General features: G+C 39.8%; 1 protein-coding gene across 1 annotated transcript; it reads right to left on the bottom strand.

Annotated features, from left to right (window-relative positions):
* Nucleotides 1–240: 240 nt before the first annotated feature.
* Nucleotides 241–747, bottom strand: ASCRUDRAFT_124308 (uncharacterized protein). Its single transcript, XM_020188928.1, has one exon. The coding sequence runs from the start codon at nucleotides 577–579 to the stop codon at nucleotides 301–303; it is 279 nt and encodes a 92-aa protein (XP_020049129.1). The 5' UTR covers nucleotides 580–747; the 3' UTR covers nucleotides 241–300.
* Nucleotides 748–27,680: the final 26,933 nt, after the last annotated feature.

A 27,680-nucleotide genomic window follows, 5' to 3' on the forward strand; every position in this document is an offset into this window, starting at 1 on the left:
GAAGGCTACCAGGAGTTTTTCTAAAGGGAAGATTACCTATCGGTAAGTATTTCCATGACTCATTGTCCGGGGCTCTGCTTTGCAAGCGACTGTGCAGGTCGATTCGCAGGATTTGATCTATCAGTATGTGCAACTCAATATGCACCGGCCAAATATCTCACGGGGTATTTATCTTAATCGATTACTCTTGTGTCTCTTGTAAACCACTTACATTACATATGAATAAAATGGTGATTTTGATGGCAGACTTCGTTGGTTGCGGCGCGATGGTCCATATTTGATTCAGCACCAGTACTAGCATCAGGCACCAACATTCTCATCAATGCATGCAACAGATCTCGTTGAATGGAACTTATTGAGATTGTCACCGTCCCTCTCTTCATCATCTGAGCTGATGTCACTACATTTATCACTTTCATTGGTGATAGTATTTGATGAGTCTACTGAAAGACATTGCGGTTGTGTTATTTTTGTCATTATCAGCAGTGACAAAATTATTGGCAGTACCACGAGCAGCAGTAGGTGTAACTGCTGCTGCTGACAGAATTGGTTTTTTGATGGCAGCAGATAATGGAACATTAAAAGGAAGCTTCGTTTGGTCAGAGCGACAGTAGGAACTAACAGCAAAAGAGCTTTAATGTCAATTGTACATTCGGCAGCGCCATTCTACTGATGTCGTGGCCAGCAAAGGTCGAAGTTATTTAGATTATCTGAATTAGTTTACTTGGCGTGTTTGGGGATGCTGGCATAAACAGCTGGTCCAGACCTCTTCATCGTAGCTGCAGTCCACTGTCTTAAATAAAATAATTTAAAGGGTGTAGTCAACGGAGCGCCGTCTTTCGTGGGAATCAACCTATTCAAAAACACTGCGCCTATGGCTGCCTCATTCCACAATTAATCAAATCATTAGCATCAATCAACAATGTGCTGGATTTGTCACGATTGCACCTTGCCAAAATTTAGCCACGCCATGTTGAAATGTCTCATAAGGATCTGATTTTGAATGATTGATCCCTTCAGATTGTCGATAATGTTTGAACTGCTTGGATGCAAACTGGTTCTCGGATCTGTCATTAGGATTCGCTTTATCAGTACTGGTTGGGTAAATTTAACACAATGTTCCACTTGTCAAGAGGTAATGATCCTGTGACATTTGCAGCAACAAAATCAAACTTTCAGTAACCATGAACAATGGTGAGAAAATAGCGATTTTCATCAAGTGCAGCAACTGGCTTTGGTCCAAGAATCTGAACATGTAAATACCAACCAGAGTGGTGGGCTGTGTGGTGTAAGTCTTATCAGTAATTTAACTTCTTTTTTTTTGACAAGACTCACATTCTGGGCTGCCAGGAGCCGAAAATCCAAATATTGTGACTATTCTTTTGCTGCAGCCTGAGCTGCTCGCCCAAATCTTCGACGCCACTTTGCGGAAATTAGCGCAACAGGAGATGAGGCAATGACACATGTACATCATCTTGAAGCAGCTTTGTTTCCAGCTAATTTGTCATTGAAAAGAACAAATCATTGTTGAATAAGAACCATGCGATTTGTTGCTGCAAGTATGATTTCAATGAAACTTTTTCCATCGGCCGCTTAAATTACATTTTTCAATAATTCACCATTTAGAGCATGACAGTTCCAATATCTTTGAGATCAACATTAGTGTCACCAATATCAGCTATGTGCTCTCAATAAGGAGCCAAATCCGAATACTGGTCGGCGCTAGCAATCGTACGCTGAGAAGAACCAGAATTATAATAGAGTAGTCTAAACCTTAGCATGAGCTTGTTAGATACTTTCAACGACCATGAAAACAGTCATTGATCAGCTTTTGAATCCTGAAGAACGGCCACAGCAGCAGAAGCAGCAGTTGGTGTTCATCATCCAGCGGGAACAGGCTTGTGGTGAAAAACACTCACGAACCAGAAGTTTTTTGTGTGACAGTGGCAGCAGGTTATTTATTTTCGTATTGGCTCCTTGAATGCTTCATCAACTACAGAGGCAAGCCCCGTTCAACCGCAGCTGCAAGCGAATGCATTAACACCAAAATGATAGCCCAAATCCGTTGCACCAGTAAGTGGAATCCGGTGAGGGTCAGTAGATTGAGTAGGAACCGTTGTAACGTAGGTGGTCTGTACAGCAAATCCGGCATTGAGATTAGCGGCGACTTGATACCCATTGTAGACCTTGAAAATATTTTAATACCATTCCTTAAAGAAATTATTGTAATCCCTCATGTCGGATAATTGATTTTGCCACTCTCCGCAGGTAGGTGTCCTAGTCATTGTACGCGCGGCCTCTACGGAAGTGGATCTGTAAAAGGGGTGCAAGCTAACTAATAGTCAACGGCCATACTTCATATTGTATTGCATCTCTCTCCGCGCAGCAAACGCTGATTTGCCAATATCTAACTTAATGCAAAGAAAAATCAAATCAATTTTTCCTTTGTCTAAATCAACATCAACAACAAGAGTAACACCTTCTTTAATAAGGGCTTAAACCAATGGCTCAAGCTGCGCCGCACTAAAATTGGAGGGCGATGGGAAAATAGGATAGTCGACAGCATCGATCATTATGTATGATTTTTGCCCGCGATCATTGACAGTTTGGCTCATAAGCAGTTGTTGCAAGCTCTTAGGAATGAATTGAGTTGAAATCGTATATATAAAAGGACAACGCAGAAATGGCCGCCAACCCTTTCTTTACAAACTAGGTTAAAGCATAGACCTTCACGGGAGCGAGGCAATCGTAGACACAGAGGGGAAATTGAGTTATTTTCGATGCTCACAGCAGATTTCCGACGATGGGATTCAGGTAGTCAAACAGCTTAAAGGAAAAGGAAACGACCATGCGCGTCGGCGGGGCGGTAATCGAGTGTGGGTGAACATCATAATCACAAGTGGCCTGCTCAGCTGCGCAGTGCAGTTGGTCCTAGGCTGAATCACCTGGTTCTACGTTGAACCATCTTTTGGTACAAAAGTTGGGTGGTTTTGAACCACTGCCATCTGGGATTCACTAGGGAGGCCCTTCTTGACTTTGAAGCGTTGAAGCATGGCAAGCTGTTTTGTTCTATAAGACAAAACTGCTAAGCTGCGTGTTCGTTTGTTCGCAATCACTTATTTCTGAGAACCATTTTTCTTGCTATATTCATGGACTGCAATGTGCTCAATCGCTAGACATGACAACGAACTTAGCAAAAATCAACTCTATGCGAATAGAATATAAAAGGCAGTTCATTGTTATACCAACTTAAAGAGTTTAATAATGACAGAAAAACCCGGTGAATCAATTGAGTTTTGACCGTTGTAGAAATGATATAACTACAATAATTCAATAAAGTGTACGTAGTTACAGTAGCATACTTAACAAAAAGTCAATGAAAGTCCAATGATCAGATTGATTTCAACCGCTTGAAAGCAAAGCAGTGCTTGAACAATCTCATCAATGAAAGCAATTCGTTTCATATTTGATCACTGGAGCGCTAAGCCGCTCAGTCATCATATCAACAACATTAGTTTCGGTATCAACTTTTGCAAAAGCAAACGCAACATCGCACAGCATTTTCATAAGATGATATCACATTGAAAATGATTGGACTCACTGTGTTTGGTGGGATGGTTAACCGAGATAGTAGCTGTGTTGTTATCATAATACCAAATTATTTTATGAAGGTCTGAGTGAATAAATTTGAAATGCTGCGTTGAGCTGACTGCTTTTTTGATTGTTTCAATAGGTGTAATATGTTCAGCGTCGCAAGTGAGCACGGCCACTGAAGCGTGGGTTTTGCAGCTTCAAAGAACTGTGGTTTTACTAATGAAGAATGTATTTCCTTCAATTGAGTTTCGTTCACAAATGTCTCCAGCCCAATCAGTGTCAGAGTATCTAAATTATCCTGCTGATGAAAGAGCATTGTAATAATCAGTCAGTGTTTTGAGTTTCAATGCCATCACACACATCCAGCGAAAATAAAATGGATTTGGATGATGCACAATGATATTGACTGAGTAACGCAGATGCAAATTAATATCTCACGGTGAACTATTTGCAGCGAAAAGCAACGTTGCAATGAATGATATTTGATGTGATGTTTTATCGGCATCCAACTCATAGCCATCAAATTTGCGAAACCTCTTGGATGGCCCAATCAGCGCTGGTGTAGGCTGCGAAATAAACTAAATTATTTCAAATTGATGAACCGTTATTGTGACGCTGGTCTGCAGAGGGTTCAAAATGCTTTTCTTACTTTGAGCAGCGTGATGCCCAGGAAGTCGTCGCTGAATTACTTGAAGAACTCTCATTTCTATCAATAAACTAAAATATGATTTTGGCAGCTCCACTTTTGCATCTGATAATTCAGCAATAGTAATATCAGTCACAAAAAATTGAAGCCTGCACTGTGATTGCTTTGTGGTTAATAATGGACTGCAAGTTCAGTTGAACCTCTTTGCAATCCAAATCACTGGTGATCATTAAGCATTTTTGTTTAGCCACAAAGAGAAGAAAGTTGGAATCCATATATTGACTTGTTTGAATTCAAATTTTATGGATCAGGTTTAGCATTAAGAAAAAAAGGACGTTCCTTGATGCCATTTGCTGCGTGGATATGACCATAAATGAATGCGCTGATGACATCCATCTACTGAAGCACGAGTAACTTTGAGACTGTAGCAGCAACAAAGGCCGTGGAACTTTCATTCATCATTAGTGGAGTATTCAGCTTCGCGAAATCAATTCGTTCAAGAGAAAACAAACATGAGCTACTTCTCTCGTTTTGCAACCTCACAATTGCAGCATAGTTTCATTGTATAAACGCAACACCGGCGAACAGGTCTTACTTAAATAGGAAGATTATACAATAAATAACTACTGCTCTCAAACATTGGCCGGAGCTCTGATTAAGAAGCAACTTTGCCGATTGGGTCTGCAGGAGATGGTTACTCCGTAGTAGCTGCATTAAAAGCACCGGCCAAATATGTCAGGGGACTCCTGTCTTTAATGGCATTTCTTTAGTCATATACTAACGAATTAAGTACATTGTCAATCTCATCATGATGCTCTTAACGAGCATTTTGGTTCTACCGAGTTTTGCCATATCTGGTTCAGGACCAGTGCTAGCATCAGCGGCTTGAACATTATCATCAGTGGTTGCAGCAATTGATTTTGATTACAATTCATCATCTTCCACAGCAATTTCTCCATAATCTTCTCAGTGGATGTCATTATATGCTACTTTCAAATTGAATCTTTTACTTGATCTGTCGTCTAAAGAAAGTGCTGATGAATTATCTTTGGGATTCATAGCAGTGGAGTGATTTCTCTCTTTAAGCGTCCTTCAAATGCTGTCACTCCAAATGCAAACTGAGTTCTTAGTTTAGTGGAAGCAAATAATGCATCGCTAAAATTTAGTTTGCGTTCATCCAGGTAACATGAGCAGCTCACAAAGCCATAGTCGGTTTGAAGATTGTACACTCTGTAAGCATTTCGATTGATATCTCGGTTAACATAAGGACAGACGACACTGATATCAGATCACTAGATTTTGCGGATTGATTTGCGGATGCTGGCACACACTGCAGATCGCAGCGCTGTCGAGATATCAGCGGTCGATTTTCTCACATAGAATCTTTGACGTTGAGTAGTGACCCGAGCGCTTTGTTTTGTGCAATTCCAATCCATCAAACGCAGTGCATGAATCAGCAACTCATTTTACCAGTACTCAAAAACTTTACCTTCAATTAACTATGTTTTCGGCGTTGCGATGGTTGTTCCTTGAAAACTTTAGTGACCACAGTTCGATGAGACTGACAATTAATGGACATCTTTCTTTTGATTCGTTCGGATTGACTAAAATGATTGAACGGCTTGAATTAAAACTGGCTGTTACGTCTGACGGTATAATTTCTTTTATGCAGTAATCGATCTGTAAATTTCGTCTAATAAACTTGCCTGGCAACAGCTAATGACGCTGTAGCAATTAGCGTAACAACTTCTAATTATCTGTGGTGAACAACAAAGGTGAAATAATGACAACCTTGATCAACCGCAACAACTGGCTTTGGTCCAACAGTATCAACATGAAAATGACTAAAACGAGCAGTGGCCTGTCTTGCAGATGACTCACTAGTAATAGTGGACGGTTTTCTTCTCTAACACAAATAACCTTCTGAGCGACAAGCAACAGATATGCGATAGTTCTTCGCTATATCTTTTGCAACAGTCTCAGTTGATCTAGCTGAATGTTCTTCTGATTTGTAGTGAATTGCGCAACAGCAGATGGGCCATCAGACAATCATATTATTCTGCAGCTGATCAGTTCCCAGCTAATGGAGCTTTAAATTAAGGAGCATCATCTTTGAATAAAAGCCACGCACTTTATGTGTAGCAGCAAAGAATAAAATTAGATTTCCACCAGGCGGAGCAGAAAAACATTCTTCAATAATCAACAATTCTGAAGCATCAAAGTAGCAATACCTTTGACATCATCGATTGTGCCACCAATACGAGCAAACAGAGCTTACTGAAAGGTTAAGTCGCTGAACCGATCACGCTTTTGCACAATTTTTTGGGAAGCAGCAGAATTATAAATGTTGAAGTTCTTGGAATTGAACTTGAGTTTGCTAGTACTTTCAGCAACGAAGCAAGCAGCGACCGATGAACTTTGAGGGGCTTTAAAACAGGAGCAGAAGGAGAATCATTGCCAGCATCATCGGCTTCAGCGGGAACTGGTCTGCTGCTTGGCACTCACCAGTCAAAGGACCTCTTTTTTTGACAAAAATATCACGTCATTCATTTAGGTTTTGGGGTTTTTTACAGTTTCTTGAAAACAGAGAATAACTCTGATGAACCGCTGCAACCACCAAATTCAAGATCTTCAAGACGTTTGACCAAACTGATCGCATCCATAAGTATAAAACTGTGAAGGTCACTAAATTGAGTAATGTCCACCGCGGCGTAGGTGGTGTCCGAATCAAGACCAGCCTAAGAAATGGCAGCAATTTAGTCAGCATTCTCGGCCTTGATCCGATTGCAATTGAATTTGCTAATGAATTTATTGAAGTAGCTATTAGTGATTGAAGTAATTCATCACCTAACAAAAGTACGTGATCTGGAGTTAATATCAGCAGCTTCAACACCACTCGTAAAATGAAGCCTGTCGATGTTGCATATACGTGACACTATACCACGCAATTAATCAATGATTTTCCACTACAGCGGAAACAAAACCTCCAGTATTCAATGTTTGGAATATAGAATCTAAAGCAACCATAACTTTGGGCAAATCAACATCATGAGCAGAAACATCACCTTTATTAATAACGGCTTGATCAGAACCACTAATCATAGCAGCATTGTCAATTAAAACCAACATCCAACGATAAAACTTGGCAGGATCAATTAGTTTTTCGGATTCTCACCACCAACATTCGAAAAGTGGTTCAAAACATGTTTTCGCGAATGCAGCATTGTATATTAACGTCAAGAGCAATACGAAACAAACAAGCATTAAACAGATCGCTTAACCACTTTAAACAGAAGTCAGTTAAATGACACGGTGTGACGGGAGCAGACCAGTGACAAACACCGAGAAACCCAATATTGACATCCGTGCTGCTCACAGCAGCGTGCGCTGAAAAGGGTCTTTTAACTTTTGAAGCAATCAGTCACCAAAGATCAATTGAAATGACTGTTAAGAACGATACCAGGCCTTGTGGCTTGCTTTCGGGATCGAATGATCGCCCGCAAACATTACTTTGAACCGCTGTCTAAGCCACATTCATGGACTTCAATATAAAATGGGACGCTGCACCAAACTAGACACAAAGAGAAGCAAATGATAAACACATCAAATTTGAAAGAAAGTATGATGCAATTCGAACCAAATCATTGCTTAAAAAAGAAAAACCGACAGTAATACAATCAAGTTGTATCGCTGTAGAAGTAGAATCATCGCCGGCAGGCAAGCAAATAAATGACAATGCTGTAGTATATCCAACCAGAAATCAAACAATCTACAATAATCAGATATATCTAAAAGGTCGTATGATAGAGAACCACACCGAGCAGCCATTGAGTCATCGAAGGAATTGATTCAAGCTTGAGAACATAGTCGCACTAAACCCCATAGTGAACAACACTGCAGCATTAGTTTCAGTATCATTTCATGCAAGAGTGATAAGAACGATTCACATTTCTCTGATAAAATGATAGCTAATTCAAATACGCTTGCAGAGTGCATGGTTGGTAGGATGGTTAGCCAACTTGAATGCATAATCGTTATTGCTAGAACTAATTGGGTTGCCTCCATTTGTAGGGATATATTTGAAGACCTGCGTTGTGAACACAGTGTCTTTCTCCACGTCAGTGAATGCAATGCATTTAGCTTGACAATTGAACAACCCCATTAAAGCCTTCGTTTTGAGTTCCAACTATTCGGCGCTGGATTAAAAAACAACATATAGAGACCAACTGACTCTCGAACATCAATGTCTCCGGCCCAATAACTTTTTGAGTGGCGACCTAACTCAACTGCTGTGCAGCATTGTATAAAACAGTTAAACGATTTAGGCTTGAAGATCTCAACTTCTCTTTAGCAAATTTTATGTTTATCTTCTATCCTAATCCAAGAAATCGACTAAGTAACGGAACCCTAAAACCAAAATCATACCGTGCACAAGTTGCAGAATCAAGCAAAGATGCATCAACAGATCTGTAAAGTGATCATTTTTTATGACGGACATCAGAATCCTCAGTATCAAGCCGCACGTAGTGTTGCGCCTCATCATTGATGTAGCCTGCAAATGAGACGCATCATTTTTGAAGTGCTGAATCAACAGTCTGTCCTATGTCTCTATTGATACCGCAATGCATTCGGTACTAACAGCAGCATGAGGTATAAAACTCTACCCTGCGTTACTTAAGGATTTTCGATTTTGAGCAGTTAACTGAGATATGTTTTGACCAGCCTGAACATTGCATTAAATGATGCCGCATTAATGAAATCTTGCACATATGACCGCAGCATGCGGTGTTGTTCGATTCCTAAGAGATCCAAGTCAGCATGATCGACTTAAACTTTTTGGAACCAAAGCCATTTGATACCATTGACCCAGTTGTTGTACCAGCAGATAGAGATTGCTTGAGTCAATTAGTTAACTCACGTAACTACGTGACGTGTGAAAAACACGCAGCGGTAACAAATTCACCCGGGTCTTTCTTGTAAAGCTAAGCGTCCATTTCAACCAAAAACAATGCAGCTGTCACATCAATTTGAAGATGCTTGAATGACTAAAATGGTGCATCAGCAAAGAGAATCCTTACGTTTTGATAGTTAATTGCTGGATCAAATCGTTCAAGACAATAAATACCATCACAATCAGAGAACGCTTCAGCAACAAATAAGGCTGTTGCAAAATCAGCAGTGGATGCTGACTTGATTGATCACACCAGATGATTGCAACCAAGTCATTTTTCATGTGGATGATTTCCCAACAAGCAGGTGTTGTTCTCAAGCATTAGCTGATGCTCCGATTGACAAGAAACCGCGCTGCTTCAGTGTGCAGAATTTGGTTTAACAGCGCCAAAGAAAATCATGGCGCACCTAATTTTGTTATCGAGAGCCTGCCTTTGACGGAATTTCGTGGCAACTTGCAGATCCATGAAGCAGTTTTTTAGGATCATCAACATCTACTTGTAAAACTGATTCTGTTCCAGCAAGTAATACCTTATAAGTTTCGTCGCCTTAGTGTGCCTCATCAGCACAATTCCCATTATCCCTGGAGATAACTGATTTGTTTCTATCAATTTCAGTTTGGTCTTGTTCATTTTTGTCTCATGATATTAGCTGATGTCAATATATCCTTCATTTCTTTTGAATATATCTTCTGATATCTCGTCTGAGTCAATTACAGTTTTGTTTTCCTGGCTATCAGTAGCAGTGGGTAGATTCCCCTATAGCGCCGACAGCATTAAATGTAACTTTAACAGCAGAAGGAATTGATGGTATAATGGTGGCAAATCAAGAGTTTATAAAATGAAATGTGGTTTCTACATAACCACAAGATGAACGGAGAGCTGCAAATTTCTTACGTGGATTGTACACTCCATGGTTCTATCTACTTATGTCGTAGCGAGCTACACCACAAAGAACACTTGTAGCACTTCATTTTGATAGACTAGTTTATGGTGTGATCGTGGCGTAAGCAGCACACATAATCCGGGTCAATACGGCAGCGGTTGACTTTCTTCTACTACTCAATAGAGAAAGAGCAATGATAAGAGCCCCATATTATGTGGAAGTCAAATTCATGAAAACCACAGCACATATCACAGCTTCATTCGGCAAGAATTTACCAACATTAACTTCAATGAACATTGTTTTGGCTTTTGTCATGATTGGTTTTGCCAACCTGTGACTTACCCATTTTGGTAAGAATCTTAAGGAACTGATATTAAAAGTGTGACTCCTTCTGAAGGACAGATATCGTTGATCATCGTAAATGGAAATTTGTTGTCCGATAGTACACTATGGACTGTTTAATCCAACAATTGTTGAAGTGATTTATTATAATACAGTATCTTGGCAGTAGCTAATGGCTGTGTAGCAATCGCCGCAACAACAACATAGATGGAGGAATCATTAACAATGATGAGAGAATGAAAAATCTCATCAACAGCAACAGGCGGGTTAAGCCAAAGATATCAAGCCGAGGAAGACCAGCCGCAGGGATGGACTGATATTAACCCGACAAATTAATGTTTTGGACCCATTTCTTTTGAAATAAAATTCACATTTCGAAATTCCTGAACCAGAAGTGCCATAGATAGTTGATATACTTTCTGCAACAGTCTCTGTTGCTTGACCTAAATGAACATGCTATTATCATGTAAGTTTGCAGCGGTAGTTGGGGCAACGAGAAACTAATATTAGTCTGGAGGTGCCGTTTTAATACATAATGCATCAATCGGCCAGGCCTAATAATCTTTGAGTAGCAAAAGTCTTTCGATTCGGGGATGCCGCATTGTAAATCAAATTTACACCATGGAGCGGGTCGAAATAGCTTCACTTGATCCACCATTGAGAAGCATCACATTTCGAATACTTTTCAGATAATCGATTTTTCACCAAGACCAGCAATGTGACCGAAATCAATGGTTTAGTTGCTGACCCAGTCTGCGTTCGCATATATATTTTGGGAAGTACTAGAGTCAGGATAGAGGCGTTTCCAATAAAAAATCATTTGCTAGTAACTTTCAACAACAAAGCAAACGGTGAAATATTATCTATGAAAACATCCACCACGGGCGCACCAGCAGACCCAGCGGCTAAACTGATGACGCCACCGGCGCTGGTTGTGGTACCACATACTAGCAAAATGTTCCTTTTTGTAACAACGAGAGAAAGTCATTCACATTTGCATTGGCTTTATTAATGATGGTTCACCAACAGAAAAGGACGCCGTTGAAGCCGAGCTATCAGCAAATCCGTCATCACCAAAATGGTCAGCCAAATCCATTGCATCTCCGAATGATGTTTTGCATCAGTGAGGAAATTGAGTAAGAACCCGTTCAGCTTCGGTGATGTCTGAAACTGACGCAGCGTAGAAGATGGCGGCGCTTTGATGAGGATTGATTACCTTGAAAGTATTCCATTGCAATTCTTAAAGGATGTATTGCAATCCCTCTTGATTCCAGCTGTATTTCGCCTCTTATCAGAAGGATTGGCCTTGCTCATATTATTAGGGGCGCGAGCACCAGTGAGACTGTATATTTTCTCTAAGTCAACTCGTGGACGACCGCCATCCCATCTAATGTACAGGACTTATTGCAATACAGCGGGATCCAATTGTTATTTCGGGACGTATGGACTTTGAGTTCATAAACAACCTTAACATAGTGCAAATCAATATCATCTGCAAAAAGAGCAGCATTTTTGTCAAAGGCTTGACCCAATGAACCACAGCGAGCCGCTTTGAAATTCAAGACTGAGAAATCAACGATGCAGTCAGCAGGATCCATTAGTTTTTCTGATTCTTCTAATCTAGTACTTGCACCTTGGCTCATAACGTCCTGTAGCAATTCAATCTTTATATTGATCAGTAAGAAAATTCAAAAAATAAAAACAAGTAGAGTGAATTGCCAAGCGCATTTAATCCGAACCGCGTTAAATTAAACCACGTTATTGGAGAACGCAGCTGAGCGACACTTAAGGACCTACTATTGATATCCTGTTGACTCACAGCAGCTGTCTCGTAGCACTGCAATCAGACCTCAATCGATCAGGTCAACTGTGTAGCGAACCCATTTTATTACATTGAGCTGGAATCATATATATGAAAGAAAACCGAAAAACGATCAGCAGCCCCTCTTATATCGATCTGTGTTAGATCACTGGGCGTCGCGGTAGCTTAACAGTCACTGGAACAGAGAGGCAGAATAGAGACATACGGGAGCTTCAGAACGAACCGCCTTAATCCTTCAACACGACTTCAGTCGATTAGGTCAATTTAGTTGAACTTTTTAAGAACCCCTAATCCACTTTTCTCGTTAGCGGAACGGTGACCAGTCGTGAATGTCAATCATTCATCCAGCAAAGCGGTCGCGGGCGCACACTAGTGCAGTAGAATCTCAACCACTGCGTTTAAAGAAAAACAGCATGGAGTGAGCATAAATCGTGTTTTTCAAATTATGGCATTCGTGTTACTCTACAATGGCTTTTTGAACCCACCTAGCCTTGAGGCAAAGGGGTCTTTGTCATTGTGCTGCAAGAATGTTACTCCAGCAGTCCGTCTGTCTGTTTGTGCGCAAACTTCATTGTTTGCGAACTGCTGTTACGTTACAGTTATGGACGTCTTTTCAAAACCAAATGGTAAAATAATTAAAAAGATCGTAAAGAAGGAAAATAAAGATATGAAATGAATATCCAAGTATTTATTAATACCAAAAAAACAATTTTGAAGTTATTAAAAACCGCAGTAATACATTCATTGGTTCAGTTGTGAAATTAATAAAACTAGAGGCAGTCAAACAATTTTATAAAACTACTGCAACATCACCATCAGATAGGAAAACAAGCATTTAACGTCCGATATATCCAAACAAACATAAACAGCCGAGTCAAAGCAGAAGGCATTTCAATCATTGCTGCAATATTTTGAGATATTTAGACACTGTAGCGCGTATCGCTTTTGTAAACAGATCAGTAACATTACTATTAGCTTCAACTGTTTCAAGAGAAAAGCAACAGTGCAATACCCTTTTATAGAATGATACCTGATTAAAATATTCTTGCAGGTTCTGCGATTGGTAAAGTCGTTACCAAAGCTAATAACAGATTTGTTATATCAATTGTTAAGTGGTTTATCATCATTTGAACCGATACATTTAAAGACGTCCATTAGAGATTCATGTCCTTTTGCTGCTTGAGTGAGTGTTCAATTTTGTTTTGCAACCCAGCAAGGCCACTGATGCCTTCACGTTGCAGTGTTAAGCAACTGGCTTTTAACTATTGACAAACATATAAGCACCCACTGAGTTTCGATCAGCAATGTCTCCAGCCCAATCACCCTCAGAGTATCCAATTAATTTGACTAATGAAGGATCAATTTAAGAAGCAGTTAATAGATTGAGTTGAAATATCTTCACACCTATTCAGCACAAAATAGGTGAATTTTGCATGGTGCACGAAGGTATAGACTGAGTAACTAAACACCAAAAACGATCCCGCACCGTTCATCACTTGAGGGAAAATGCAAGGATGCAACAAATAATCTGTCAAATAATTATTCATCAGCCGCTTACTCAGACCACTCAGCTTTAAGAAGGGCCGTGCAGGTGATAAGCATCATTGGTGTGGCTTGCCAATGAGACTCATCCAGTTTGAGCTGCAGAGCCTTTAGTCTGACATAGGTGCTTTTTGATATAGATATTCAGTCGCTTCATTAAGGAGGATCAAATGCAAGAAAAGAAATCAAGCAACGCTAAAAATGATTGCTTTGACCGATGAACTGAGTTACGATTTGACATGCCGGACCATTCATCTAATAATCCAAGAATAGAGGCTTTCTCCACAAAGTAGCATAGCATGAAAAGGTTGTTTTTCTTTGAAAGATACTACCCCGCATGTTCTGCTTAAACTCATCGAATTTCAGACAATGGTAGCGCACTGGCAGTTCTCTTGAAACAACACAAATGACATTCTTCGGGTCCAAAAATTGATCTTTGTATAATTCAAACATGTTGAGAATTATCAGGAATAGCGCATGCTACTCACTGTTTCTTCTTAATCTCACCGTCGACAATTCGTTGCAGGAATGGAATTGCCAGATTGATTTGAAAATCGTTGAAAATCCGATCTGCTGAATCGGCAAAAAGGACATGACAAATTCAGACCTGATTTCCGGACTACTTATTTCAGGTGATGAATTCTATGAAGCTGATAGATCCCTTCAGCACCTAGTGCGGCCATGGCAATGTCACCTGATGGTGCTGACTTCAATGTAATCACCCGGCCACAAACAGAAAATATTTTCCAAAGGAAAATTCAACAAACTAATATGTAATGTTAGCAAGCCATTGTCAGAAGCTCCCAGTGCCTTGCTACTTTCCTAGTTGGGTCTGCAAATTTTGGATGTACACTAGTAGCGCCAAGAAGGGCAGCAACCTGTTAGTTCAAAAAATAGCTGTTTCTAATGGAACCTGTTGAATCGCCTGTAGACCAATTAAGTAGATTTTAATTGTGTTCAAGATCTTCTTCGTGAACCCCTTTAGATCAGCAAGCAGGTGTAACTCAAACGTACTAGCAGGGTGAGCAACGGGACCTTGATCAGCAACATATGTAGGTTAAGCAGATCAATTCAAATCGAATTGGTGTTCATTGATTCCATTATTTTCTTTCGTTTTTAAACAACTTTCACGATATCAATCATTAGCATTTGATTTATCTTTGTCATTGGTATCAGTGGATTGATTTCCCTGTCACGCACTAGCAGCGACGAGTCTTGCATCAAGGGCAGACGGAATTGTTGGCTTAATGGCAGCAATTGACGCATTTTTGAAATCAAATTCTATTTGATCAAGCCGAAATAAGTAACTGACAACGACATAGTTGATATAAAGTTGTAGCGCTTATAAGTCTTTTATTTGCGTTGTAGCAACGAAATCCATGAGATCACTGGCATCACCTAGTTTTGTTTTCATGTTTTGATTAGGGTTCTAGGGTTGGAGAACACATCGAGACATTCTCAACTTGAAAATTGCTAATCATTTCAGGTTGAAATAGAATGACAGTGGTGAGCACCGCGCCTGTTGTGGGGCAATCAAATGGATCAAAGGAACTGCAGTCACCAACACTTTATTTCTTAAATAGAAGGAGAAGTTAGTTTTCATAAAGATTGTCCGGGGATATGTCATAATTTTATGATTGCCAGCTTTCACCTATCCCATTTTGGTGAAACTGATAACGAACTGGTGAATCCTATTGGATTTTTCCAAACATAATAAAATTTGTAAACCGAACTGGTCATCAAGTATGACGGTATGGACTATCTTATCAAATAGTGGTGACTCAAAACTAATATTATTTATTTTTTTGGCAACCTTTAATTAATGTGTAGAGATCGCAAAGCAGCAGCATATCTCTAGTTGTCATCAACAGTGGTGAGTAAATAACGAGTTCCATCAACGGCAACAGCTGGCGTTCGCCAAAGAGCTTTAATATGAAAAGAACTAAGACGAGCTGCTCCCGTTTGGTGGACCACTTTTTACTAATTCGGTTGCTTTTGCATTGAAAGAACACTTAGATTAAGAACGAGTGTAGACGAATTGCAATACATCTTCGATATATCGTTTGCAGCAATGTCTCCTGGATCATCTAAATGTTCAAGGGAAATTGTGGTAATGGACGCAACCGCAGAAGGGGCTCCCAGACATTCAAAATATTCTGAAGAACCTCTTTTTCTAATAGTGCGGCGCCCAAAGCCACTTATTCATTTTTGAAAGAAGAGAGCCGGCTTTATCTTTTGCATAATCGATTGAAGTTAAATGTACCGCTTGTGGAGCATATCGTTTATTCTCCTAAAGTCCGCCATTGCGGATCATCACAGTTCCAATACCGTCGAAATTCCCAATGGTGACACTACTCCCATCAATGTGACGAGAACGAAATGTAAAGTTGTTGAACAACTGAGTTTTGGCACAAATGTGTTAGTGAGCACCAAGATCATAACCGATCATTTTGAAGTTCAACTTCCGGTTGGTAGTGTTTGCCGAGCACCTAGCTTACAGTGATATGTCTTCACTGGGCACACATAGATGAGCCACGGCTGCGAAAACGTTGGCTGAATCTGATGATTCAGCGAAGCTAGCTGCGGTGCCAAGAATCCGATATTCAAATGTCCGTTTTTGTGAGAAAGATAGCAAGTCATTCCTCTTGGATTTGGCTATTTGAGGTAATCCTTACTTACACACAGCTGTTCGAATAAGCCAGACCGACTATTAAATGCTTGAGCGCCGAGGTTATCAGCCAAATCCGTTGCATATGTAGTTGTAATATTGGAAGGACAGCAAATTGAGGAGCACCTCCTTCAGCAATAGTGGAATCCGCACAGAAGGGGCATTGAATCTAACATCTAGTTGATCATTCCAGTCGACCTTGAAAATATTCCAATACAATTCATTCAGCGATTGATTGTAATTTCCGTGATTGGATAGTGTATTTGGCAACTTTGCAGCAAGAGGCCGGATCTTACTAACTGCACCTACAACACCAGTAGGACCATAAAATTTCTGCAAGTTGACTGCTAGTTAAAGGTCATACCCTCCATTGAATAGCACCTGTTCTAGCAGAGCACAATTATCTCTTCTAGTATTGAACGGATGGCAAATTTAATCCAAATCAACCATACCTTTTCTGAATCAACATCGTCAGAAGGGTTTGCGTCTTCTTCGATAAAGGATTGATTCAAAGGACCAAACTCAGCAGCCTTGTGATTCGATCCTCAAGCCGCAATAATAGAGTTAGCACCGTCCATTAGTTTCTCTGATTGCAGCCAACAAAGGTTCGCAATTGGGCCCAGATGCTTTTGAAGAGATTCATGATATATTCCGATCAAAAGTAGTACTTGGAAAACAGACCGTGAAAAGCACCGTCAACCATTTTGATTTGTAACTAGATTTGATCAGAGATGGTCACCGGTGGACCCCAGTGGGAGACACCAAGGGACCGAATGTATTCCACCTGGGAGCTCACAACGCAAATGAGCTCTTGCTGTGGATGAAGTCGGTTATATTGTCACCTTTGTTGATGGTTGCCTATAAGATGTCGTTGTTGCTCCAATTGCTACCCGATCATTTGCTATTGCTGGATTGGTATAATATAATTAAAATACTCAACGATTACACAATAAAACGCTCAATTTTCTCAGATTTTATAACTAGGCTAAATTTAAGCTGTTCAATGATTGTTGTCAATCCGCAAAAATGAAACATGAAATGTCTGCTTTTCAAGAGTCGTATCAAAAAGGGGACGATGAAGCTGGACAATGAACAATTATGGGAAAACACAGAAAGTTTTAATTGAAGCTAATGTTTCTGCTCACTTGTCAACTGAAGCTCTGATGGGCTGGGAGTTTCCGTTGTGCTTATTGCCCACCAATCATTGCACACAGTTCATTAGTTTTTTTTAGTTTGTTGATGGCAGAAAATGAAATGCTGTGACATTAGAAGGGTGTGCATGTTCTGTTTGGCTCATCAACTCCAAACTGTTCCGCAAACTACCTTGGAGATAGAAGTGTCCTCAGTGATCTTGTTTGCTACGAAAAGAGTGAGGAGGCCACTGAGTGTGCAATCTTCATTTCAGCACTGATGTTCTCTGTGCAAGTTGTGACTTGGATGAAAAAATATTTTCTTTAGATAGTTTTCAATTTGCTGCATTCAAGCAACAAAATTGTCTTTGCTTAATGTCACACCTATTGCTGATGGTGCTACGGGGGGGGGAAGATTGTCCAGTGCTACTAATCGCACACATCTCACAAGTGCAATTCATTCAGATGATAAATCAAAAGGTATTCCCACAGAGAATCAACAATGTCTGCACAGCAAATCTTGTGATGAAGAGAAAGATCTGACTAATGATTATGAATTGGATACGTAGATATTTGGTTTATCCAATGAAAATGATCATCTAGATGCTGACCGTGACACTGGTGATGAGTCGGATCTGAAGCAACGTGCTACAACTAATAGCGTTTGTCAAGAGAGTTTTGATGACAGTAAACATCAACTTGAAAATATTCAAATCTCTCAAGATATTCCTTCGAAGACGAATCTTCTCCGAATTGTATGGCGGCTACTCTTATTGCGGCTGCTGACGCTGATCCACATTCTTTGCACCACGACAGAGAAGTTGAATTTCACTCAAAAGATAACGCAATGATTGAATTCAATACCTTTGTTTAGCTTTCTTAAGCGTTAGAAAATGACCTGTTTGGTTATTTTTGGGGTGTTGCAATGAGGTCAGCTACAGCCGTTGATCTCGCAACAGCCCGACACGCTGTTGAATGAGATTTCGGTTGTGGAGGTAGTGACTATTCAGAAACAATCAGTTCAGTGATTAGGTATGGAAGCTTCAGAGTGATTTTTGCTGTTGGAGCGACGAAGTCGTTCGGCAATCGTCAGATGATTTGCACGATTGATTCACTTGAGGCTGATATGGACCGCAAAATTAAATTAAACAAAATCTTGCATTTGCTCGTGACGAATATCCTCCGGACGACGGCAAGCAAGAAAAATCATTTATGGACTCAACCAATCTTCTATTCGGTGGTTCAAGTAAATGCATAATGTTCACGAATTCATTTTGATTCAAACAACATCAGCTAATCATGGGGTGTGGTTTCTTTTAAAAATCATAGATAATCCATGTTTGGATTGCTTGGCAATGATTTTATTTTTCCCGCATCGGCAGATGCGTCGGATAACCTAGTTAAATTAATTCTCAGTTCCTTTATGAGAATGGACGATCATGAATTAATTCTTAGTCTTATTGTTGAAGCTGATGTTGTTCAAAGTGAGAAAGGTAGTTCAGTATTTATGGAGTCGTTCGTCAGAGAAATCAGCTAACAGCTGATGATAAATGAAAAATATTCGCGAGCTGCATCAATGGGGATATACCCACAGAAGGTGCTAGTGGAGTTAGACGGCTCTGAGTTGGATCATGAAGAATCCTCTTTTTGCCGATCGTAGTTAGATTCACGCATTCCGCTGCAAATCTTTCACCTTTTGACATTGCTTCTGCTGTGGATTACTTAGTCGATACATTGGGGGACGAGGCAACTTTCTCCTTAGTTGTGCTAAATAAGTGTTAAAGGATTTGATCTCAACTCAATTATGTGTTCGATGTACTAGAGCTTCTTCAGTTGACTTAGTAAATTATCCGACAGTGATTGAGCTGCAGAGACAAATGACCGAAAATCAGTTGCTTGTTATGCGTCCCTCATTAATCATGAGCCAGCTTGCCAATTTTTAAAGAAGCACGGATCAGTGGCTTTGCTGACTTGTGAAGCAGAATAGATTTCACAGACCAAAATGGTCAAAGAAGAAGTGTCCCTCATGGACGTCCTCAAATATGTCACGACAAATGAATATTGCACGATGTTATTTTGTGATGACAATTCTGCTATCGTCGTGGCTAACCATCCCACCAAACGCACTTCCTCCAAACGTATACAATCGGGAGTTATTTTATAAAGCGGTGGGCAATGTTGCGTTTCCAATTACAAGAATCAAGACTAGTATTAATGTTACTGAAAGGTTAAATGACGGGCTCAGCGATCCGGTGGTATCATATTTGAATAGATTGCTTTGAAGTATCAATAATTAAAGCTTTAGGGTATGTTTCCCGTGCTGATTCGCTTCTATCGCTTCGTTATTGTTTGATTGAGCTCTTTTTTATTACGCTAAAAGACTCTTATTCATTTGATTGACTAACTGCTGTGACATTATTTCTTGGAGGGTTAGCATGTGAATAAAATACTGGGACTCATTTTGATCACCAAAATCATTTCGTGGGGCTAGAAAATCACTTGAAACGTTTTTTGATATGGTCAGGTGTAGATTTTTGTACTCTGATAGTTATGTTTAGCGATTGATGTCATATCGGAGTGCATCATTGTAGCTTTTACAGTCATTCGGTGACTGGGGTTCTCAACGGAGCGTTGTAACAAACTAGCCCGTCAACTTTCTTGACGCTCCAAGATATTCAACTGTCTATGCCTCAATCCCTGAAGCGTTGGAAGTGATTTCCTAGTGCAACACGGATCCCATCATTAGTCAACCACTGATTAATCTCTGCAAACCATGTTCTTTTGTTGATGACGGTGGTTGGGCCTCAAACCCACTCAACTAATCTGTGAGCCGTTTTGAGGAAAGCATGTTAAGAACTCGCACATAGTTATTTCTCGGCCTTCGTGAATGGTGGTTTGGCAAACATTGTGAAATGTTTAACAACATTGATGCCATTGTTTGTGATCAATAACTGAGTTAACCAATGCAGTTGAGAGCTGCCCCGATGTCTACTTTCGGTGTTTGGGGTTCACTCATTGATCTGCTTTGGGGGTGCTTTGTGTTCCAACCCAGTTCTTCATGAAAGGATAGCGATTTTCTCCTTGTTGGTTTTTGATATTACTCATCGGCATGCTATTGGATCATGGATTCGCTACAGCAAAACCAAAATTCAACTACTCTCTTATTAATTGATACCGCTTTAAATTATTATTCAATTTCTGTGTCAGTGGTATGGTCTTCAAAATTTTTAGCCGAATTCTTATCACAAAATGTAATTGGTTTATCAATAGTTAAACTGATATATTTGAAGAATCGCATGAGGTGCGCAGCGTTTCTTGAAAGGTGGCGCGACTAAAATGTAATTGACTTCGCAAGTTGGTAATAACACTGAAACCTGCTTTTGCAACTTTCAAGTAACTGCCGTTTGACCATTGAGGGTGTTATATGCAACAACTCTTTTTTTTTCACCAACTTCTTCAGCTGAATCACTGACGGAATTTTCTACTTACCGAACTAAAAAAAGAGGTTTGAAATGAGCAGTTAATTAATTAGAGTTTAGATATTTCATCGCTGGTTTAGCACATCTTAAATAGATCTTGGGTGGTACACAAACACTATAACTGAATATCTTAACAGCCAGAAACAATATCACTTCGATAAGAATTTCCACAAAATTCAACAGTTCCTCATATTATCTATAAGGTGACGACTCTTCCAAATCGATCTCAGAACAAACTGTCTAACATTAAATTTTAATTCAGTTAACTTTCATTGGTCTAGCGTGGGAGTGTGACTCATCTTTAAAATATTTCGACCCACCAGTCATTGGTAAGTCTATATCGATACCAAGATTACTTCGTTACTATTAAAGGCATGAGATTCATAAATACGACCTGCAACTACATAAAGACCATTCATGCCCAACAATAAACACAGATATAATTTAACCCCGTTGATGATTGCATCTGATGATCCGCCAATGATACCATCATCCGCTCATCATCCCAGGACGAGGTGGAATTTGTTCTTTCTATAATAAAACAGAGCATTTTCAGCTGAAGTTCTTTCCAGCCCAATCAATTTGAGAGTGGTATCCATAATTCAGTACCAACCAATTAATGATTGTTTGAGCCAATAAATTGATTTGTGAAGAGTTCAACCTTGCACAGAAAACTCACCGGCTGCTGCTTACTCTATTGTAATTTCCCAGTAATCCCCAGCAGATCCTTCGCCAGAAAAAATTCAACCAACAGGTGAGGTTCCTAACTAAGACTTTCCTGAACCTCTGGGGACAAGAAAGGTTTTACACTCTGTGTTTAGAACTTGGTTTAACAGTGGTAGCGGGAGTAAGTGCAGCAGCCAAATATTTAGCAGCAGACCTGTTTGTATTGGTAAATCTTGATTCACTTGGATACCATTTAAGTGCATTCTCGCGGTCGCAGAATCATCTAGAAATCCTTTTATGGTTCAAGCAAGTTGGTCCATATCAGACTCAGCACCAGTTCTGGCATCTGAAACTTGATTGCCATCACCAGCGGTTCGTCGAATCAAAATCATTATCATCGACACCATCTTTCTTTTCACTGTATTCGCTGGTGCTAAAATATTGATGATCTTCAGTGGACCTATCCTTTGATCGATGGCCTAAAGCAACACCGGTTGGGATATTTTTGTTAGTGGAAGCGGTAGGCCGATTTTGTTCTAAAACAGCCCCAACAAAAAATCTAATTCCAATGCAGACGGAATTGTTGGTTAAACAGGAGCAATTGATGGATTTTTGGAATGCAGTTTGGTTTCATCAAAAGAACAACACGAACTGAGAGCAACACACTTGCTATATGATTTTCATTTTCAGTCGGCTTTTCCAATTGTATCGTAGCAGAAAAAAACAGGGAAGACAGTTCTGTTACCTACGACGGCTGGTCCGACTTCTTTGGGATTAGGCCATAACGGTTTCATTCAATCCCCTTCAGCATAGCCAGATTCATTTTTCTTCCTTAGAGTAATTCAAAAAGGGTACTAAACACAGCGCCTTCTTTCGTGGGAATCAAACTCAGCAAGAATGCTTTTTAACTCAGAGCTGCGTTCGACAATTAATCAGTAATATTAATATTGGTTGATATTGACCTGGCCTCTGTGTCGATTGTGGTTTGCCAATCTTTAGCGTCTTCATTATGAGTCGACCTATGAAAAGCTGACATTTCATGTTTTATTTTTTTGCATTGAGAGAATCACTGAACGGCCTTGAAGCAAACCTGTTTACAACTATGACAAAATCAGCCGGCTTTTCCATTAATCGAAGAGTAAATTTCATATTTTTTTCCAAGTGTGCAACAGCTAATTCTTAGCATTTGAAGCAACAACGTCACATCTACGGTAATCATCAACTACAATAGTGGCAAAATCACCACACTCATCAACAGCACCGACTTGCTTTGTCTCAATATTGTCAGCATAAAAACATCCAAGAGCAGCAGGGGACTGTCTTGTAGACGTCTTATCAAAATTTCGGTCCCATCATCTCTGTGGCTTGACTCAAGTGTGGAATCAAAAGCAGCGGAGATTCGAAACTGCTTGGCAATGTCTTTTGCGACACTCACACCTGGATTTCCTAAACCACCATGCCAATTTGCAGTAACTGAGGCAACAGCGGAGAGGCAGCATGACATTCATATATTTCTTAAGTTGCTCTTTTACCAGCTAATGCAGGTTTGAAGCAAGGAGAGTAATTGTTGATGGAAGACTTGGCCTCGTTGATTTAGTAGCTCGGATTTAAATTTGATTTTCACCGTCGGGATCTCAAGAAAAATGCTATATTGATTCAGCATTGACAATCAACAGTGTAGCAATACATTGAAGATTGACGGTGGAATCACCAATATCAGAAATCTGTTCTAAATGACATGCTTAGTCTCGGAACCACCGAGCGTTAGCAGAAATATGTTGGGATGATCTAAAAGCGAATTTTAATGTTTGAAGTTCAATTCAGCTTGCAATCTTTTCCAATCGGCTAAGCATAGAGCGACGCATCATCTTTCGAGCTTCTGGAACATCAGCAGCAGAATTCAAATAGGCTGGCCCTAATCATTTAGCAGGAACTGGCGCCGTGCTGAACCATCATTAGCCTAATGAAATTTTTTGGGCCCACGATAGCAGGTCAGTTACTTCCGCAGTGGTTACTTAAATGGTTCCATACGAACAAAGACTAATGCTGTGGATGTTGAACTAACGGCCAGTGGATCGTCACCACAATGATTGTGAAAAGCATTTCGTGCGTAGTTGCATCTTTGTGTAGGCCGTAAATTAAGTAACAACTCTTCTGCCGTAGCTGCTGCCCGGGTAAGCAGTAGCATAAATATGGCTGCAGCTTTATTATCTTTGTAGAACTTGAGATTTTTGCAATTGAATTCATGATAGAACTTAAAGTAATATCTCTTGTTGACTAATGTGTGTTCACTGTTTCCAGATGTAAGTGACCTGCCGACAACAGTAGCAGTTTGATCACAAACTGTATCTTAATGTTTTTCCAATTCCATTCGTACTTGACAGTTACTTTTTCCATTGTGTAGCACCCGCTTTCATACAGTGAGAACCAATGCGGCCAGTAACCATCATATGGCAAATGCAATCCAAAGCAACATTACGTTTTTTTCAATCAGCATCATCAGTAGGAACAACTCAATTATTGATAAATGCTTGAGCCAGCTCACCCAAACTGAGTAGCTTTCAAATTTAAGCCGGAAGCAGAGATAGTTAAATTTGCCGCTTCTATTCGTTTTTCTGATTTTTGGCAGCAAGAATTGGCAAGTTTGCTCAATATTTGTTGAAGGAATTCCATTGCAATAAATTAGAGTGAAGAAGTATATAAAACGAAAAGAGAGTTGAAAACATCAGCAGCTGATTTTATAATAAACTTCGTTGAATCTCAGAGCGTGGCGAACGCAATCTGCTGTCCAGTACGGAGGGCTCGAATGTAGAAGTCGGGCAGTCGCAGATCATTACCCAACGTGCGAACCACCATTTGCGTTGGCTGAGTTGTCCCCAGCAGAAGATGCAAATAATTTACTTCAGGACTACACTAACAAGAGCAGTTAACTGGGTTGGAGGGCCAACTACTTCCTTTCTAAAGATCCTCAAACTTGAGCTGAATAAGTTGCATTTTTTCATATTCAAGATTGTGCGTTGCACTGAGAAGGCTCATTATCTGCTGATGCAATAAACCACAACAAGGGTTTTTCTTTTATGAGACAAAGATGTTTCCCAGTTTGTTCGTCCGTCGGTTTCTTTATTTGTTGGCGACCCCCCATTTGTCTGAATCACTTTTGAAGTCAAAATCAGGCAGGCGGGCACAAAATTAAAGGCCAAACGATGATAAATAACTGAGGATTTCGTACAATAATTAAATTACAATTTAATAGAAGCACCTCTTGATACTAAAATGAACATATTTCAACTAAGAAAATGATCCCGCAATTCAACTCAACTATAATTTTAGTTAAACTCGTAATAACAGTGTCAATCAAACAATCGTATAATAATACTATTGGAAGCTCAACAAAAACTCAATCCCGCAATAATAATGAGCTAAAGTGAACAGGCTGTCGGCAATAAAACGTCAACCATCAACAATTGACACATTAAATCAACTTATTGAGATGATTGAAAAGTGGAGCGCCAAGGCCCTTGGTGAATATATCACCAAAAATATTTCTTGTATCTACTGTTTCAAGAATAAAAGCAACAATGCACACTCATGTCATAAAATGACACATGATTGATATATGTGTGGAATTACTGAGATTAATGAGATCTATATGCCAGTTGATAGCAGAATTATTTCACAATAGCAATTTGGTGTATAAACATTTGTACCAATATATTTGAAGCCCTGCATTAAGTGCACAGCGTTTTTGACTACCTTGGTAAGTGAAGTGTAGTCCGCTTGATAACTCAGTAAATCCGTTGAGGACACCATTTTAAAATGCAAGTAACTCACTGTTAATTAATCTGGCACTTATATCCACCAACTGAGTTTCGATAACCGTTTTCTGCACCTCAAACAGTGTTACACTATCCAGCTAGCTCATCTGCAAAAACAGGATTGTAGTAGACTGCTAAGGGCTTTGAATTTTGACGAGTCAACTCCTATTCAGGGCAAATCCGATAGATTTTGAATGAAATCCAAAATATCAAACGATTAATCCATCTGCAAAATCATCATTGATGCGTGATCAACGTACGGCCAAAACAACTAATTGCACAGATCATTAAAAAAGTGATTAGTCTTCATCGTCTGACGAGAGCCATCTGATTAATGTAGAACCTTGTATACGACATTCGTCATTGGCGTAGCCTGCTGCAGAGACTGATCACCTTAAACTGTTCCGCTTTGAATTCTGACCTAGCTCTATTTAGATCCCCCAATCCGTTTGGTACTAGTAGGAACATCAAGTCCAATAATGCAAATCAGAATTACTCCTTGATCTTTCATTTTGAGCAATGAACTGAGAATAGATTTGACCGGCCTGACCAATCCATCTCATGATGTGGCTTTAATTCGATCATCATCATATGATCCTTGCATCGGGCAGTAATGTCTCTCAGTAGGATAGAAGACACCATTCTCTGCTGAACGGCTTTGAAACTCAAACGAATGTCCAGCACTAATCATACTGGGATACTATCAAGAAGATGATTCTTTCAGTCGAACGATTGTATTTTTCTACAAATTTGCCAAGCGCTTTCAGCATTTTCATATCCAGAAAGATGGATATGGATATTTCAGCGTGGATATCCGCTTGGATGAACGCTGTTCTCTCATCCTTTTAACGAACGTTGAGTTACTTTTATGCTGCGACCGGAAAAAACCCTCAAGCACTGTCCTACGAAATTGCAGCAATAAATCGTTCGATAAAATGATTACCTTTGCGTTGCAAACATCCTTGAACAACGTGACTGGCGGCTGATAGGTCAGTAGTCGGAGCCTACCTCATTTACAACACCCAACGAGAGCCAACAAGTCTTTTTGCAAAGGGAAGAGAGACCATCAAGTACGAATTGTTTTCACCCAATTCCTGATTCTTTGATTGAAAAACGATTTAGCTGAATGAGTGTGGGGGCTCTCGTTTTGCTGTAGTAGTGGCAATAAACGAAATGACAGTTATGTCAAAGGAATCTTGTCGTTATTTCTTCCGTTGTAATGATTATGATTCAATTTAATGCATTGTCAAGGTCATCATGATCTTCTTGACAAGCACTTTGGTTCTTGCAAGATAGTCAATATCAAATGGAGCACCAGTGTGAGCACCAGCAGTTTGATCAGTATCATCGTTTGATCCAACTGAATATTTTGAAACCAATTAGTGGTCATGGACACGATGATTCTTTTGATCGTTTGAGCTGATGTCAATATTTTCTTGATGCCCGTTGCACTGATCATATGATATAAAGGCTGAGGCAGAAGCAGATTTTTTCTTTATATCATTAATAGCAGTGCACTGATTTCCCACATAGCACCAGCAGCAATAGATGTAACTGAAACTGCAGAGTGACTTTTCGGTTTATTGGGAGCAAACGACAGATATTTGATAGTAAATTTGGTTTTGTCAACAGAACACAAAAATCAGACACAGTCGCTAATGATTTGAGGATTCTGATCTTTGTTTGGCTGTCCACTCTTGTTGGAGCAAACACAACCACATAGACCCCTTCTACGACTTATATTCCTTTTCCTGATTTGCCTCAGATTATAAAATTATCAGCTCGTCCAATCACCTTGAAAGTCACTCCATTACATGTTTCACCTTAAACTAATTCCGAAGCAGTACTGAACAGAGCGGCATGTTTGGGCAAACGAAATTTGGCCATAAGTCCCCACACATCGCAGCTTTCTTCCACAAGTAATCAACAACCTAAGCATCAATTAACTTTGTCCTGGCCTACGGCCTTATTATTCTTTCAGATGTTTCAGCGACCACAAAGTAATGAGGCCAATAAGTGACTCCTATTACATGTAATATTTGTATAGTTTCTCAAGGACCTTTCAACGGCCTGATAGAAAATTGGTTATCACAGGAGACACTAAGAACAGCTTTGTGCAATAATCATTGAGTAAATCAAAT

The sequence above is a fragment of the Ascoidea rubescens genome (genome assembly GCF_001661345.1).
Source record: "Ascoidea rubescens DSM 1968 unplaced genomic scaffold ASCRUscaffold_2, whole genome shotgun sequence".
Taxonomy (NCBI): domain Eukaryota; kingdom Fungi; phylum Ascomycota; class Saccharomycetes; order Ascoideales; family Ascoideaceae; genus Ascoidea; species Ascoidea rubescens.